We start from the raw sequence: 19,547 nt of genomic DNA on the forward strand, positions 1-19,547 counted from the left end.
CAAGTTTATCAACCTCCTCATTCCCTTTCACTCCAACATGTGCAGGTACCCAGAGAAACCTGATTTTTAAATCCTTTGCATTTAACGTATGCAAAACCATAAAAATTTTATGAATTATATAATCTCTTATAGATTTCCCATTTTTTATGCTTTCTAAAGCTGAATAACTATCAGATATAATCACTGAGTTATTTAACTCATTTCCCTCTACCCATTCCAAGGCCAACAAAATTGCAACCAGCTCTGTTGTGTATACTGATAAATTATTCTTTCCTGACATATTACCCCATTCTTTGGAATATATACTGCTGACCCAGCGTGTCCTGTCTTTGGATCCTTAGAACCATCTGTAAATATGAATGTGTCTTCAGGGAAATGCATATCCAGATAATATTTAACAATATCCCTCACTGCTACTTCCTTTGACTTACTTTTTATTTTCTTATGAATGCCTAAATCTACATCTGGTATAGGGAAAAACCATGGCGGAATAGGAGGGACTGAAACCGTTGAACAGTACTGTAATTTATGTAACCCAATATTCTCAGCTTTCGCATCGCCAATCCACCCAAAACTTTTGTAATTGGACTTTCCATGTTCCCAGCAATCTTTTAAGATAGCTTTAGCTGGGTGGCTATCAACTTGTCCCTTCACATTAATCCAGTATGCTAACATCAGTTGTATCCTTCTGATCCTCAAAGGCATCTCACCCATTTCCACTTGCATAGAAGATACCGGGGATGTTTTAAAAGATCCACTACATATCCTTAGAGCCTGAGCTTGCATGACATCCAAAGCTTTGATGTTAGACTCTGCTGATGACATATATGCTATACACCCATAATCAAAGACAGACCTCATTAGTGCCCAATATATATTTTTTAAGGATGCCCTACTTGCTCCCCATGCTTGTCCTGATAAACAGCGTAGGATATTAACAATCTTTTTACCATTTTTTCCAAATGAATCTTCCATGTCAGTTTTTCATCAAACCACATCCCAAGAAACCTAATAATCTTCATTTGCTCAAGAGGCTGACTGTACAATTTTAAGGATACTGGTGTGATCTTATGCTTTTTTGAAAAACATATGACTTGTGTTTTTGACACTGATAATCTAAATCCCCATTTACTTGTGCATTTTTCCACTTCCTTAATTGCCTCTTGCATTTTTGATTTAACGTAAGATTCATTACGGCCTCTAAACCATAATGCTCCATCATCAGCATACAGGGATTTTCAAATTTTCTGGTCAATATTTGAGAATATATCGTTAATCATAATATTGAATAATAATGGGCTACATACACTACCTTGTGGAGTTCCGTTCTCTACTGTATATATCTCAGAAAATTCTGCACCTACGCTTACCTGAATATTCCTATTAAACAAAAAATCCAAAATCCAGTTGTATATTTTACCACCAATTCCTAATCGTTGTAATTTAATTAATAACCCTTCTTTCCAAAGCATATCATATGCTTTCTCTACATCAAAGAAAACTGCTATTACCACCTCCCTATTAGTCTGCGCTTTCCTAATATCGGATTCTAAACATAATAATGAATCCATTGTACTTCGCCCCTTACGAAACCCACTCTGATATGGGGAAAAAAGGTCATTGCTTTCTAAATAATGGGTCATTCTATCTGTAATTATTCTTTCCATTATTTTACACAACTGCGATGTTAAGGCAATTGGTCTATAACTAGACGGGTCAGACGGGTTTTTCCCTGGCTTTAAAATGGGTACTATAATTGCATGTTTCCACACTGATGGAAGCTGACCAATTTTATTAAAAAAATTTAGTACTATTTCTAATGTCCCATCTGTCATATTTGCTACCATTTTGTAACATACCATGTCTTTTCCTGGAGTAGTCTGTTTTGCATTAAGGACTGCTTTTTTCAACTCAAACATATTTAAAGGTACATCTAATGGATTTCCCGAATCTTCTTTCTTTTTTAAAACATCTGGGAAACTTTCTAACACTTTCCTTCTGTTCACTTGTCCTTCCTTAGTGAGGTTCTCAGAACTATGCACTTTCCTAAATGTTTGAGCTAAAACTTCAGCTTTTTTCTAAATTAGTAACTGCCACTTTATCACCACTATTTAATACAGGTAATTCATAATTCCTTCTAACTCCTCCCATCCTCCTTATCATTCTCCATATATCAGATAACTTCACATCCCTTCCTATATCATTACAGAATTCCCTCCAGAAATTGCGTTTTTGTGTCTTAACTGTTTTCCTAACTACTGCCTGCTTTCTTTTATACTCTATCAAAGCATCCTGAGAATGATATTTCTTAACATATTTAAAAGCTTTGTTTCTTGCTTTAACTGCACTCATCATTCCACCATGATTCTTACCTTTCCTATTTCCTTTACTTTTATGTATTGTTTTCTCAGCTGACAAAATTATTTCATTTACTAATACACTATTAAACTCATTTATTCCTATTTCTTTATCCTCATTTCTAAGTTTAAGACATTTTTCTGCACAAATGATCTGAAACTGTTCCCAATTCGCATTCTCTATTTTCCACCTTGGAATATTCGTAGTCCTTTCTTGACACGTCCCTGATCCAACTTTAATTAGAATAGGGAAATGATCACTACCTATTGTAGTTTCCTTATCTACACTCCACGAACTAATACCTGCTATTGCACTGGATACAAAAGTTAAATCAAGTACTGATTCTGTATTGTTTATGCTGTTAAACCGTGTTCCCTCACCATTGTTAAGACATACCAAGCATTTATCATCAATATATTCTTCTAAAGCTAAACCATTTGCATCTGTACTGTTACTTCCCCATAATGTATTGTGTGCATTAATATCCCCACACCATATAACCTCACTGAGTGGTGATCCCACAATATTTTCCAAAATACTTCGCTCTATTTTCCCACAAGGATTATAATAATTTATTACATCTATAGAACCTTTACTTGTCCATATCCTTATGGTAACTGATTCATTCTTATCATTTATATTTATAATTTCATAGCTTAAACCATTTTGTATAAAAGTTACTAATCCTCCCCCTCTACCATTTTCTCTATCTCTCCTAACTGCTGAATATCCCTTAATGATAAAATCTAACTCTGATTTCAACCATGATTCTTGTACACATATTATATTTGGTTTCTCTTTTAACTCATCTACATATTTCTTAAATTCTTGGCCATTAGCTATTAAACTTCTAGCATTCCATTGTAGTATGCCTACATTTACCACCATTTAGTCTATACCAACATTGTGCTGGGTAGATTGTGTGTCTGTACTTAAGTTATCCCTAACTGTTTCCCAAACCATTCCTTTTATCCCCAAATATTTTTCAGCTGCTTTCACAATAATTTTAATCCTTTCGGTACGACTCGTTGTCTCGTTGACTCATTCACTCTGGGGACCAGCTTTACTGCTTCAGAGTAGCTAATGCCTTCAGTTACCTTAATTCTTTGTACCTCTTTGGCTCTTTTACTAAATTCACAACCCTGGTATGCTGCACTGTGCTCCCCTCCACAATTGCAGCATTGATTGCGAGCTTTGTCACATTCATCATACTCATGGTCTCCTCCACACTTACTACACCTCTTTTTTCCTTTACATACAGCCGCGATATGCCCAAACCGTTGACATTTATAACATCGAAGTGGTGGAGGGATGTACAACCTAACCACATAACTCATAAAACCAACAAAAACCTTATCTGGTAAAGTTTCTCCTTCAAACGTAAGCATAACTGATAAGCTGTCGCAAATGTCTCCAAATCTCTTAGCTTTAAGTCTTTTAGCTTCGCATACTTTGGCCTGCTTAATGTTTGCTATTATAGCATCCGTCTCTACATTTACTGGAATGCCTGTAATGACTCCTCTGACTAACTTTTTGTCATTAGCCTTTGAACATTGCACTAGTTTACCATGAATTTTACTCATCTTAACTGCTTTTTTGAGTTGTTCTTGGTTTTTACAAGACACCAGAAGTTGTCCATTTCTTAATATTTTTGCACTCCTTACCTCTCCAATTTCTTTACTTAGACCTTTTGTAAGTTGTATCGGATTCCACTCTCTGAACGTGGTACCTTCTTGCCCCAACTTAACAAATACCTTATATTGTTCCCCACCATACTTTAAAGATGCACTTTCACCACAGTCAGTTGTATTATTCATTTTCTTTTTATTTTGATTAATATTCCACTCTTCTTTACCCTCGCTGTCTTCCACCTCTCCAATGCTCCCCACCTCTCCTGTCTCACTTACTACTCCGTCACTTCCTTCCACCATCTCCTGACCATTCCCAGCCCAGCTGTTGCCATCCACCTGACACGGAGTCAGTTTCCGTTTGCGCTGACGTCCACCCGCCATTCACCGTCCACCAACAGCGCGAGACCCTCCCGCCAACTCAGTCCAAACGCGCGAAAGAGTAACACACGATGACGCGTCTCCCCACATTTTTCTTCTTCTTCTTCTTTGTTTTTAACGGCGGTTGGCAACCAGCTTTTGGTGCATTACCGCCACCTTCTGCTTCGGAGTGTGAATCAGACAATAGGCTTACAATCTAGTTTCCACATTTAAAAAAAAAAAAAAAAAAAAAAAAAAAAATTAACACCTACACACAATCATTCATTCCCCAACACACTTTCCCATATCCCTGTTTATCCTCATAATCTATTAAACAAACCTGTTTCCCTTAAAGGGACACTAAGTAGGAATTACTCCCATCTAGTGGTGAAATTGTATTTTGCATTCAAACTAATTTTGCTCTCCAGCGCCTCGCTTTTTCAAATGCGCGTTGCTTCTACGGTAGGCGATATGTACCAAAAAGCTTTGACGGGATGTCTTCTAATAGCACTTCGTTGAGTTTTCCTTCAGGTGAACAGGTGTGTTATTTCAAACAAACTGCAACATGACCATAAACAAACGAATGTTACAGTATGAATTACTGACTGTGGAAAACATGAAATATTGTAATTAGTAGTTATGTCTAATTTATTCGTTATATTTTCTGAATAATGTGCATTGTTAGATATAAAAAAATATTGTAATATAGATTGTAACACTGACTTACCTGTCGAGAAGAAAACTGGCCACTTCAGCGTCTCTTTTGAAATCTTTATCCAGCATTAGCTCTTTCCACCTAGAAAAAGCTTCCCCCACATTAACTCTTGTTTTCTGTAATCTACGGTCACGTTTCCTTTTACGTTCTATTTTTGACTGTTTTGGCGACGATGTTTTCTTCTCCTGTGGCGCGGCATATGTATGGTCCATAATAAGAATGCAATCCAGACTTTTAAACTCTCTGCTATTAAACAGTTTCAAGCGCCTCTCACTGCTCTGCACCTGCGTTTCTGGCTCTGACCGAAAACGCGTTGTGGAAACGCGTTGGCTTAGTACTTTTTGTCCCTCTCTGCTATTATAGTTTTGCAAGATGGCGGAACTACATGGAAGCCTCCGTCGACCTACCCGTCCCATGTATATAAAGATAATAAATTCTTCATTTACGAGGATTAGTTTAAACATTGGCATAGGTATTTGTACACCATTGAGGGCATATTTATGAATAAAAATATTGATTTTATTTGTTTATTTGTTTATTTATTTGGGTCCCCATTAGCTTCCACAATGTGGTTGCTAGTCTTCCTGGGGCCCATAATGGGCTGAAACGTATGTACAATTAAAAATACACAAATATAATATACATATAACTTACATATAACATAACCACATGTATACATTTATCCACATATACACATTCACACACATACAACATTTGAAAATGTCAGTACCTATATAAGTCACAAATTAACTGGTGTAATGCTATTAATAATAATCTGTTTTAGAGTCTTCTTAAAATTACATATGTTGGATATATACCTTGTTCTTAAGTCCAATTTATTCCAAGCAGATGACGATCTAACTAAAACTGTTCTTGTCATACAATTGGACCTTGCGGATGGAACCACTAACACACCTGAGCTCACCTGACGCGTAACATGTGCGTGACAATTCCCACTAAAAACCAATTTATCTACAAAAGATTTTGGATTGCTTTTAAATAGAGCATTGTGCATATAACAGAGAAGACTTATATTAAGTTTGTCCTCCACCTTTAGCCAGCCCAAACAGGTATGCATTTTATCCACACTGGAGCGAAAAGAGCAACCAAGGGCTACTCTTGCGGCTCTGTTCTGAACAATTTGTAATTTTTTCAGATGTCCCTGTGCAGCACTGGACCAAATTACTGGGCAGTACCCCAGATGTGACAGAACTAAAGATTGGACAACTGTTTTCATAACTAATGGTGGACAATATACTGAACATCTCCGGGAAAAAGCAATGCCTTTGGCCATTTTAGACACAATGTGGTCAATCTGATCAGCCCAAGAGAGCTGACTATCCAGCTTCACACCCAAGAGTTTAGTCTGACTCACCTGCTCTACCACAGATGTATCAATAATTAGATTTAAGTTGCAAGGCTTGCCAAGCATACGTTTAGTACCAAAGACTATACATTTAGTTTTAGATATATTGAGAGCTAGTTTATTAAGTTTCACCCAATTTGTAATGGCATTAAGTTCATTCTGCAAGGTACAACTTATATCTTATATTACTTATATTAGATAATAAAATACCTAAAAAGTTACTTATTGTCCCTTTAAGAGGTTATTATTATTATTATTATTATTTAATATACAAAATTTCAACTTTTTTTCATTGCCAGAGATATATGACATTGAAGTATATTTTAGTTCACATTAATTGCTTATACAGAAGTACATATTTACCATATTTCAAATTACATATAAAATATAAAGTCCCACTTAAGTGGTTCAAAAATATCACTCAAAAGTTAAAATAATTGCAATGAATGTAAATTTTAATTTTAATATATTTTAAATTAATTACAAATAATATGCATTTATGTGGTCATTACATTTAATTCACACTTATGTGTATTGTTAACTGACATTAACGACGTGTATTTTAGTTCACATTAATTACATGTCAATACATTAATATTACACTTAAAGCTTATTTTAAAGACACAATTAGGTACATATCATTCTACATAAAGATGTACTAAAAAGGGCCACTTAAGTCCCACTTAAGTTGTTTAAAAAAATCACTCAAAAGTCCAACTTATTGCATTTAATATAACTTTTAAATGTGATCAATTTGAAATGACTTGCAAATACAATGTATTTAAGCGGCGAAAATAACATATTTAATTTGCATTTATGTGTGTTCTTTTAAAGTATATTATTTATTTAATAAATAAATAAACAATAGCTACAATAATTAGCAAAACGTTCTCATCTTGAGCAGGAAAGAAATAACTAACAGTTTCAAATTTAAGTTCTAAGTTTACGTTTAAGCCATATAACAACAAATTTCCCATTTATAATTAGCCTACATGATTCTTTTGAAATGTTCTTAGCTTACAGATTAATAATGCTAGACCAGAAACGTCACATCTGGTTTGAACAACTAGGTCACAGATAGATAAATATATAGTAAGAAAAATAATTATATCTGCAGCATTGGATTTTTTCTGCTATTTTAGTGAAAGTTATATATAATTTTATTTATAGTATGTTTGTAAGTGACTACAGTTTGTAGGTCGATATTTTTACAGGTTCTCCTGAACCTGAACTGTGTTCTTACCTTGCTGTGCCACGCTGAGAAAACAGTGGAGCCATAAAACAACAAACAAAAACATTCTATACAGAAAATGTTTACAAACTAAAGCCTACCGTTTTTTTTTTTTTTTTTGGCCATTTTGGATCTGCCTATCTGCTTTAAAGTGAAAGTTAATTTCGTCTCTTCCGGGTGTTTTTCAGCGCATTGATGAAGTCACACTTTCGTTTTAATTATTATGAAAGGTTTTGTTGTTATGTTATAAGGTTAAATGTTGAGGAAAAGTCCAGCCAGTTGAATTATGTAAATTCGTCGTTAACAGTTAACTCTCTCAGAGATTTCAGACTATAGTTTGAGAATATGAACTGAGAACTCACAACAATATATTAGTGACCACATCTGTCAATCAATCAATCAAATGAATGGCAAGTTTCTCTCTCTCTCTTATTTCTAAATGTTGTTTTCAAATCCTTGAACTTGTATATTTTGGTGTGCTGACAAATAGATCCTTCCAGCTCTTTAAAAAGGTTTAATAAGTGAAATCTAAATCTAAGAGGATCAATAGAGCAATGGAAGCAAATTAAGAAGTTCACACTCAGCTGTTTCTGGTCACTGAGCTGTATTCATATGGTTGTAGTCTGCCTTGTGTTGTGTGTTGATGTATTAAAGGTGAAGTGTGTGATTTCTGCAGAACTGGAAAAACTTTCAAACCTGCAGTCTCATCTTTTCTGTCATTGGTTGGACAAATACATGTAGTCCCGCCCCCAAACTCATTCCATTGGTTGAGTCAAACAGATCAAAGTCTGTCAGAAATTCAAACTAACAATGACTTCTTTAATGCATATAATCACTTATCTTAAACAAATTTTTATTTTGTCTTTCATTCTGGAGTGATATGTGCATTTTCTGATAAATCACTTTGTCATGACATAATTGCATTTCATTGCTCTGGAAAACTGTTCAGAGCTCATCATATTTGTTTTAGAATGACAAAAAAGTAAGCACACACAAGATGCAAAGTACTGAAGAATTATATAAAAAATATATTTTATAGTTTTATAACGTTTATACATGTAATTCACATTGGTAAAGCATTGAATCTATGATTTGTTTCTAATCAAAGTCATTATGTCCTGACAGTAGAATATGAGACAGATAATCTGTGAAAAAAATCAAGCTCCTCTGGCTCCTCCCAGTGTCCTATTGCCATTTGCAGAAAGTCATGCGCTCCCGGTAAAAAACAACCAATCAGAGTTGCGGTCCGTAACTTTGTTTGTGTTCAAAATGTAGAAAAATGTATATAATAAGCGAGTACATCATGAATCCATTTTCCAAACCGTGTTTTTAGCTTGTCCTGAATCACTAGGGTACACCTATAATAAGTGTTTATATTCGGACTATTTTAGATTGCTTCGGGGGTACCGCGGCGGAGTAACCCAGTACCTTTGTGATTCTTCATAGACATAAACAGAGAGAAGTAGTTCCGGCTACGATGTTCTTCCGCAAGACGCAAGCAGTTCTGTTTATTAACCGCTAGACAGTCTAGTAAAAATATTTCAGTTTACTGTTTTGCTGTACTTTGGATCAAATAAATGCAGGCTTGGTGAACAGAAGAGACTTGACTGGTAGTGGATATTATAGGCAACTTTAATTATTCTCTAATTTATAGCTTTTAATTGGCTTAATCTATAACTGCTGGACAATAACAAATAATAATGATTTTTTTATATACTACAAACACGTATTTATCATATAATAAGGCAGAATAGTTTGTATACTGTAATAAGTCTATGTCAGTTAGCACTGTTTTGTTCATATGATGTATTTATCAACTTCTGGAGATGACTTGAAAAACCATATATTGTCGCAATCGTATATTAATGTCTTTGTGTTTCCATAAGTTTCAGTTCTTTTGTCAAAACAACTGTTTTCATACAGCGACGCTGTTGTCAATACTATAAGGAGTTTCCTGTTATAACTTTCTGCGCGAGAGCGCGCTCCGGCTTCGAAGATGAATGAAACACACACTGCACGAGCGTTTAGCGCTCTGTGATGTTCATTTCGCCTTCTGGGTCCGAATAAAATATCAGGTCATGCGCAGACTATCCTGTCTCTTTGAGTTTAAATCTTTATTTATTCACGCCAGCTCTTGAAAAGCTCTATGCGAACACATTTGACAGAAAAAGTGCGGGGCACGAATTTCCACGCCCCTGGCCAATAGTATTATGACCCGCCTTGATTTTTAACTTTTCCGACCAATTAAAGACGTCTCGGCAGTTTCAGTTTGACCTGCAATGAAGCACTGACAGAGATGCGTTTAGAGGGCGTCTATAATGGCCAAATGGTTCCCTCGTTCTTTTCTTCTATCTGTCTATATATTAATGCCTTGTCTTATTTATCATCCTTGTCTAAGCGATGCGCATCAAGACAAACTAGGTAAGTTCATCTATTTACTTCTGATCTGCAGCTGAGAAGCGGTGATATCTATTTAAAATATTCTCATTACGCGGTTTCATAAACCTGAAATATGTTTACACTTTTCGTAATAACACAACAGCAACAGGTCTAATGTATTGTTCCATTGCTTTGTCAACCGAACTAACGTCGAAGGGCTTTGTGCCCTTAATGAAGAGTCAGATTGCTCTTGTTTAAAGCGGATCGACCACATTTCAACTTGTGATGTAGTCGGTGTTTTCAGCGTCTCTATTCACATTGAATGCAGTGAACTCAATCTGTGCATGTGCTGCGAGTTTAAAGTGCGTTTGGAAACAACACCAGTGCGTTGCTGGACACTTGACAAAACTGGAATCGTTTATCTGAACCTGATTTCATTCTAAGCTGATAATGAAAGTTAATTTTGCTTAGACTTGTTTTCTAAAAAAAGAGAGAGAGAGAAATGTATCAATGTTAAGCAAGTTTAAGATTGAAACAAGAACAAAAATCTGTCAGTGGTGTTTAAATTAGTCATTTAGTTCGTTTTTCTCACCACATTGATGTTTGCTCTTGTTAAAATTTGTTTAAATTTGATTAATTTTTCAGAAACTAGCCTAATATCTTATGTCATTTCGCTTCTCAAGTAAATGCATCTTGATTAAAGAATGTTTAGATATTTGTACGGGAAGACAAGATGAAAATAATGAAGAAGAAAAAAACAGCTTTTAGTCTGGTCTTATTATTATGTATTCTCTTTTTTTCACATTTCATTATTGGCCTATAGTTCACTCTCCCGTCTTTATTTTTAGTATAGTTGTACAGCAAAGTGGTCAACTAATATTTTAACTGTGCTTTAAAAAAAAAAAAAAAAATGTATTGAAGTTATGTCAAACTATATTTATAGAGCCCATCTGTGCTTTAGTAAGGCCTGCCAACCGTTTACTATAATAAGGAATAGGCCCCTATATAAGTCATCAAATACTCGCTCTGTATGAAAGCTATATGAAATCCATTATTTAAGGCACATGCAGTATGACCACCTAGACCATAACAAACTCTAAACTGAATTCTTTTTTTGACAAGTGTTTGATTTGTGAGCATAGCTGTTCGAGGGAGGATTTAAAGGGACGCTCCACACTAAATGAACATTTTGTCATTAATCATTTACCCTCATGTCTTTCCAAACCTGTAAAAGCTCTGTCCGTCTTCGGAACACAATATAAGATATTTTGGATGAAAACCTGGAGGCTTGAGACTGTTTCATAGATTGCCAAATAAATAACAGAGTCAAGGTCCAGAAAAGGTATGAAAAAAACAAATTAAGTGTCAAGCAGCCAAAGCAGTCCTTATTTATTCTAGAAGTTATCTTTAATTGAGAAATATATACAGTAGTTAGACTACTGTATAGACTATTAAACAGATCCACATAAGAAGTCAGAAATGAATTGCCAAGTATGTTTGAACATACAAGGAATTTGTTTGAGTGTCACAAGCTTCCAGTACTCAGAGACAACAACAACACACATAACAAAAAATGTGAATAAAATACACACGTGTAAATATAAATAAAGCACGCACACAAACACACGTGCACGCACAAACACAAAGGATAAATATGTACAGGTGTGCTATAGATAAAATACTGTATAATATGAATAGAATAAAAAAATAAAGTTGTAGGGATGTACTTGGATGTAAAGTGAAAAATAGTATTGTACAGTGGGAGAACATTAAACTGTTCATGAGGTAGATTGCATATATATGTATGCATGTATTTATGTATGTATATACACTGCCATTCAAAAGTTTGAGATCAGTAAGATTTTATTTTAATGTTTTTTTTTAAATAAGAAACTAATTTACATTTCTTATGCTCATCAAGTCTGCATTTAAAGATTGATTGATCAAAAATACAGAAAATAATTGAATTTTGTGAAACTGCCTATTGCAATTTAACATAAGTTTTCTATTTTATTATATGTTGAAATATAATTTGTGTGTGTGTGTGTGTGGGTATATATATATATATATAATATAGGCCAGTGTGTGTGTGTCCCTTATTCTGTCCCTTATATTTTGTAACACAAATGTCCCTTAATTTCCTTCTCTGTAGTTGGCAACCCTATTTACAATAAAAAATATAGTGAAACAGAAAAATGCATACATGCATATTGCAGTGCCACCTGTCCCTTGAATTGACTGATTTTAATTACTTAGTAGAATTACAGCTAACATATGATTGAAATATGTAAAGGGCACTGTTATCTAAACCTTATCAAAATGCAACAACCAACTAACAAATGGAACTAATCATTAGAACAGACAAATGAAGCACATGATGATCACATGTTGGAACAGGAAATGGAAACTTTTTCCAAGATAAGTGTTTCTTCGGTTCTCTTTATGTTTTGTCACTTGACACTTAAACCACAGTTTTTATTGTTTGTGTTGTTTTATTTCCTCAGAGAGACATTACCTTCACTACATGTTTACAGCCTGGACCAAAGCAGATATAATACCTGTGCTCAGTGCTGTTGGTGTGGTAGATGACAGACAGATCTCAGATGACAGTAATGAAGTTCCAGACTTGATAAGAATGATTCTGACCACAGATGATGGGACTGATGCTTTTGTACAGCAATGCGACTCTAACTGGTACAAACATCAGCTATACATTCTGTCAAACTGCACGCAGTGTTCTGGTAAGTTAAATGTTTTACTCTTATTAATTATCAGACCTGTTATGAAATGTAAGATTCTGTTAAATCACTGTTACTCTGTGATTGTAGAGCTCCATACGTTTCAGAGAAGGATTGGTTGTGAAGTGGAGAAATTTCCTAATGGAACAGTGATGAGTTTGAGAGCCTTTGATGAATATGGATTTGATGGAGAAGATTTTATTGCCTTTGATTATGACACCATGCTGTGGATTGATAAAACTCCCAAAGCCAAAGAAACCAAAAATAAATGGGATCTCCAGACAGACCGAAACCAGATCATCAAAAATTATTTTGAGACATGCATGGACTGGATCTCCACGTTTAACAACACACATGAGAGTATGTTTTAATCAGATCACTTTATTTAGATTCTGTGTGTGGTTTAGATCAGGTATACTCTGTTATAGTTGATGTTGGCAATATCTGAAATCCTTGTGGGGACTTTTTTTTTTTTGTCACTATGAGGAAAATGGCTTAGAAATCCTATAGAATGAAGTTTTGTGTGAGGGGTAGGTTAAGGGGTAGATAATAGAAAATAAAGTTTGTACAGAAGAAATTCCATTACGCCTATGGAATGAACACATAACTCAACATGTGAGTGATATTAACAAAATAACTCCAGGAGGTTGCTTCTATACAGTTCATCAGTGATGATCTAACACTAAAGATTTAAATGTAAAACTTCTGAGGACAGGTTCAGAATATTCTCATTTGAGTCTTTTATTGAACTTTATGGTTCTGCATCTAAATCTGGCTGCATTCACAGCAATAATATGTTTTTTTGAATTGGTAAAGGTTCAAGGTTTGTATTTCAGTTGCACTGAGAAAAGGAGCGGTGTGTATCTAATTGCAGTAGTTTATTTGAAATGCAAGTGAAAATAGTCTGAATATAAAACTCAGCAGGGATGACAAAGTCCAATCATGCAACATAAAACCAAAACAGAAGAGATGCAAAGACAACTAAAGAAGACCAAACAGGCTTATATATAGCCTACACAGGCTAACAAAGATCAGGTGTAAGTAATGAGTTGCTATGGTGACTAACGAGGGTAATTAAGGAAACAGGAACTTAACAGCAAATGAAGAGCACAAAGAGCAACACAACAGAATATCAAAATAAGGGTCCTTGATCATAAAACACAGGGACAGTTTGCTTCACACATGCAGGAGTTTTCTCTACACTTCTTAGATGTTATAGTGTGTTTGCATCAGGAAATCTGATGCTTCATGCAGATCAATGAATCTTCATCTGGATTGCAGTTTGACTTATTGGGATTGTTAGATTGCATGTCTTCTTATACTCATGTCTTTCAGAATGCATTTTACTTGCAATCTTATGTAGAATTTAACCCCCCCAAAAAATGTAAATACACACAAAAAAAACAGAATTGTTTTGAGGATGTTTATATAACCTTTTTATCCAGATTCACCAGATGTTGGTGTGTTTGCGAGGAAAGCTCCTGATGATCACAGTAAGCTGGTTCTGATCTGTCTGGTCACTGGTTTCTACCCCAGAGATATTGAGATGAACATCAGATTGAACAGAATTACACTTGGGAACCAAATATTTTCTGAAATCAGGCCCAATGATGATGGATCCTTTCAGATGAGATCCAGTGTGAAGATCGACAGAAACCACAAAGGATCTTATGACTGTCATGTCATTCACAGCAGTCTGACAGAACCAGTGTCAGCAGAATGGGGTAAATATCACATCATAATTAGTTAAGTAAATAATTCATGTTGCTGGCCACAATGCGCTTCAACTCCATTCAACAGTTCATAATGTTGAAAGAAAAACTAATTTGTTTTTTTTTCATTCTGCAGATGGAACAAGTTTTAACCGTGAAACAGAATCTCAGTGGCCTGTTTTAATAATATTACTAATAGCTTTTGTAATTCTCATTGGGATTTGCTTCTGCATATATATATGGTCAGAAGGTGAGTTATACATATTCTGAATGATCAATGTTGCTTTAATATTTTGTGTAAGAGACATTTTAAAATGTATGGTGCAGGGACAGTTTGAAAGTATGTACTGTGTGACAGTAGAAATACATGCATCAGTAGAATTTTTATGATTTTCATTACTTGGGTTTTATTTGATGGACACAGACTACTAAGATTATAACAAATGAAAGCGAAGTGTGACATCAGTGCAGCTTGACATAAACATATTTATGAGAACATGATGTACTCAAGATGACGTTTTTCTATTATGCTATGTCTTTTCTAGGTGCGATGGGAAGTTATTGCTGTTGTGGAGGAGCGATAAGAAGTTACCTAGCATGAAACATAAAATGAGAAGTTACAACTGTAATGGAGGAGAAAATTATTATGATGAGAACTATGTATTATCATCCTTCACACACAGGTATCTCCACACCACATCCATTATGTTTATGCAAAGGGAGATAGAAATATTGAAACAAACTGTAGATACAGACCCAAATGTGTCAGTTAATTGCTTTGGTCAAGCAAACCATAATGATTGACTGAGATGTGAACAGGTTTCTTTCATTCAAAAGAGAAACAGTATTCTTAAAATCCAGCTCCATACTGAAAGTTTTTTTTTTTCACACTCTAATCTGAATATTTAATCAAGACAAAATTGTATCATCTACCTGTATGCTTGATGTATTCAGTTATTGCAGTCTGTCTTGTGTTGTCTGTTGTTTTCCTTGTTTTTATTTAGTTTTTTAAGTGTGTGATTTCCACAGAAGTGCAAAAATAAATGAATACCTGAAGTCATGACAAATTGTGTTTTGGTTCAAGAGATCCATTATACATTTATTTTACTTTCTTTTATATTTATATATTCATCATTCAATCATTCATTCTTTATAATCATTTAAATATTTTTTTATTTAATCATATGATCATTTATAATACTAATTTTAACCATTTATGATTAATGTAAATTACCATTTAATGATTAATGTATTGATTAGTCATTTTATATTATATTGGAAGAGAGTTGAACTGGATAATGACATTACTAAATTAATGAACTGACTTTAGCTGGGAAAAAATGACTGTTATTGTCCTTTTTGCATTATTGACAAACAATTTTTCTGTTTGACATTGTGAAGCTGCTTTGACTCATTCAGTATTAAATAAAGTTCTATACAAATAAAGGTGACTTGAGTATATTATTGTTTTTTATGTTATATTTTCCATTGCTGGTTAGTTAGAATATGGTTTCAAGGGCTGTTTGTCTTTATGAATAAGAGTATTTTGAGTACCAGACAAGACTTGCTGTTAACACACAAGATCGGGATATAAGGCAATTTTGTAGACTAGTTGTTCTGTTACCGGACAAAATAGATAAGTTTATGTACTCACACAGAGAGAGAGCCGCGTCTCTGACACCGCACCATTACAGAGCTTAAGAGGTCAAATACACACAAAATTAATTTAAAATGCCAATTTTTGATGTCTTTCTAAGCAATCTTAACTAAGTTGAAAAAAAAAGATAACATCTGATGTGTCAGAACCATGCATTCGTCTGAAAGTGAGAGCAGCTTGCTGTCTGCGTTATTAATATTAAAGAACAAAAGAAAAATTGCATTTGCTCCTGACTTAATATCTTCATCTTTACTGAGAATTAATCTATGAATATGTGGTAAAACTTGAGATGACTAATGCTAAGCATTAAGCAAATCACGAAGGTGCAACATGCATAGATTTCCTTTTGTGTGAAAGCATAATTGATGGCATAGTGCTGAAATAATTAAATGAAAGAATGTATGAATTATTTGATTCTATAAATGCATGAGGGAGAACTGACAGTCTTCAGAAAATGTATCTTTTCTCTGTGCTTAATAAAGCAGTGTTTAAAAGCACAGCCCTGCTTAGTTTTCAGTGACTACCAGCTCTACTGCTGCTGTTCCATCAGCGCCACCTGCTGTCAAACAGTGGAGTTACAGTTTCTGTCTTTTTGTTCAGACCAATGTGAAATTCAGATTGATATTTTTTTTTTTGTAAATCTTAATCTGAATGTGGAAAATAAACTAATGTGCATTCTAAAAATCTCAATTCTAAAATGCCTATAATTTATGATCTTGATCCATCTCTTAAAAGGAGTTCAAGACTGAAATGTTTACACGGTTATGTTCTGTTCTTGGACTTTGAGTTTGTTTTAATTGACCCAACGTGTTCCTGTGACCTACATTAGTTCCCTTGATTAGTTTATTCTGTTCACCTGTGTTCCATTATTATAGGTTATTTGGAGTTTTCCGTCATCTTCTGCTACTTACAGCACCAACACATGACAAATGTGAGGTTTATCATTTCAGAGTTCTTTATTTATTTTTGGTCAAACCTAGTTAATAACATGTTATGTTGTTAGTCACCAAACCAAGATTTTTTGATTATTAAAAAAATGTTCATCATTGTTTATATTATATTATTTATTTATATATTTTAATGTTTATGCAAACAGTAGTATTAATTTGTTGGTTTCTGACCTGTAACAGTAACTTTATTTTCTTAATTGTGGTAATAATCATTTCCTGATTTTTTATTTTTATTTTTTGTTCATTTTGAACAAAACTAAAACATAAGTCTTAAAAAAAATATCCGGCTGGCACTGATAGCAAAAATGGACTTTGGCGTTGCCTATATATGACTTAAGAGAACTGAACTGTTTGGATATTGAAGAACGCTGACATATTGTTTAGAAAACTAATTCAAATTAGACTAATTCATGTTTCTGGGCTTGTTAAGATTCATAATTTTAAGTCTATGGAAAAAATTAAATCTATCAATAGACCAATACCAATAGACACTTTTCAACATTCAATCCTAATAAGTCAGTAGATGTGTCAAATTACAGAAGTAGCCTATTTTTCTTGTCGTCTTGTTCAGTTTTTTTTTTTACAATGACAAGCACATTTTATTAAACACTGTTGCCACTTGCATATACTTCCCTAATGTATGGTTTTTTTTGCTTTAAAAAAGAAGTGTGAAAACCACTTTCCTTAGGAAGCGGGTGTTATGGATACGTGTTTGAGTATAAGGAGCGTTGTTTGATTGCGTATAATTTATCCCCCCCCCCCAAAAAAAAGTTGGCTATTTAAAGCATATAAAACGACATTTAAGAAAAGGATTTTGTTTTCAATTCTCAAATAATGCAAAGGAAACAAATTTAGTTTCTAACCATCGTTTTAACTCAGAAAGAGTTTAAAAACGAATTCATTTGGAAGTGTTTATAGAATAATTTTTATTTCAGAGTTGTAGGTCCTGAGCACCAGTAAGATAATTCTGATTCAAAATGAATAGCCCGACGAGAAACAGAATAGATTACAATAATAATGTATGCCTCATTTTCCAAACTCTTACCATAATTTAATAAATCAAACTTTACATGTTAATTTAGTAAAATACATTTGCACTATTTGTTACCTGTAACTCTTTGTACAGTATATTGACAGTACAAGAACTTTTGATGTGGTTGCAATGAACAAAATAAACAGGAAATGACATCTGCTAACCAATTCTTTTTGAGGTAGAAAACAAGACATTTCGGCATATGACCAACACTTAGCTGTACAGCATTTGAAGCAACACGACCTGAGCCTTGTGAGACGGGAAATAAGGTGCGCGACTAAAATAGGACAACAGCAAAAAATGTTTATTAGAAACTTTTTCTTTATAGGCATAGGTTGGTTTATTCTTCACCCTTGTCTAATCGATGCGCTTCAAGGTAAGAGTTCATTTGTTTATTGAGAAGCAGTTATATATGCTGTTTTTTTTTACTCTGGTGGTTCGCCATAGTTTCATAATAAACCGAAAATAATTGCAAACTTCTCACATAACAGATATGTAACGTTATTTACAGTATATAAACCAACTAAACTAACTAAAACCGAAAGCGCGATTTGGTTTGCACTCTTCACGAGGAGTTTGCACTTCTTGTTTGAAAGCCAAGCTTGTGATCAGCTTGTGATGTGATCGGTGTTTTCTGCGGCTCGGTTTACGCTTTTAATTCAATCTCTGCATCTGCTCAGAATTCCGCGGGAGTCTGGGAAACTCGCACTTCATATTTATCTTAGTGCACGTATCATATTGCAAAAGGCTGCGATTTAATTAAACATGTATATTCAGTGCATTTCTGTCACCTGTACATAAGACATTTGTTGTCCCAGTAAAAGGGTTTGAATTGTTGTTGGTGTTTTACGTTCTTCAGAGAGACACCATTTCTACTACAGATTTACAGTCCTGAGCAAAGCAGAGATTTTCCCAGAATTCACTGCTGAGGCTGTGTCTGATGACAGACAGATTTCACACTACAACAATGAAGCTGAAGAATGGAAAGGCGAGACTCTGATTGAATATCCTGGGCTTGAAGCTCCTGGAGAACCATCCCAGCAGGCACACAACGTCATATGACGTTAATATTAGATTAGATTTAGGTCGCAACGTCAGGTAACCAAAATTCAATGTCAAGCCAACGTCTAATGACAACGTTAAATTGACGTCCAAGACCAACATCATCTGACGATGATATTAGGTTGTTTTTAGGTTGTGTTATAAAATAACCAAAATCCAACGTCTAGCCAACGTCTCAAGCCAACGCCACATTGACATCGAATACTGATATTTAGTCGTCAGGTATGGCAACCAAAATCCAACGTTACCTAGACGTCATAATGGCAACGTCCAAACAACGTCAAATTAAAACATCATTTGACGTTGATCTGTAATTTGTTTTAGGTTGTGACATTAACTAACCTAAACCCAACGTCGA

General features: G+C 34.4%; 2 protein-coding genes across 2 annotated transcripts in view; one reads left to right on the forward strand and one right to left on the reverse strand.

Annotated features, from left to right (window-relative positions):
- The window catches only part of LOC113062565 (serine/threonine-protein phosphatase 6 regulatory ankyrin repeat subunit A-like), a 215,327-nt gene that overhangs the window by 129,257 nt on the left and 66,523 nt on the right, over window positions 1–19,547 (reverse strand). The gene's annotated exons all lie outside the window — the stretch shown is intronic.
- LOC113061960 (H-2 class I histocompatibility antigen, K-K alpha chain-like) lies at window positions 9,728–19,189 on the forward strand. Its single transcript, XM_026231467.1, has 5 exons — window positions 9,728–10,079; window positions 12,542–12,778; window positions 12,866–13,135; window positions 14,221–14,499; window positions 18,987–19,189. The coding sequence occupies exons 1-5, from the start codon at window positions 9,977–9,979 to the stop codon at window positions 19,187–19,189; spliced, it is 1,092 nt and encodes a 363-aa protein (XP_026087252.1). The 5' UTR covers window positions 9,728–9,976.

Source organism: Carassius auratus, chromosome 44 (assembly GCF_003368295.1).
Source record: "Carassius auratus strain Wakin chromosome 44, ASM336829v1, whole genome shotgun sequence".
NCBI classification, from domain to species: Eukaryota; Metazoa; Chordata; class Actinopteri; order Cypriniformes; family Cyprinidae; genus Carassius; species Carassius auratus.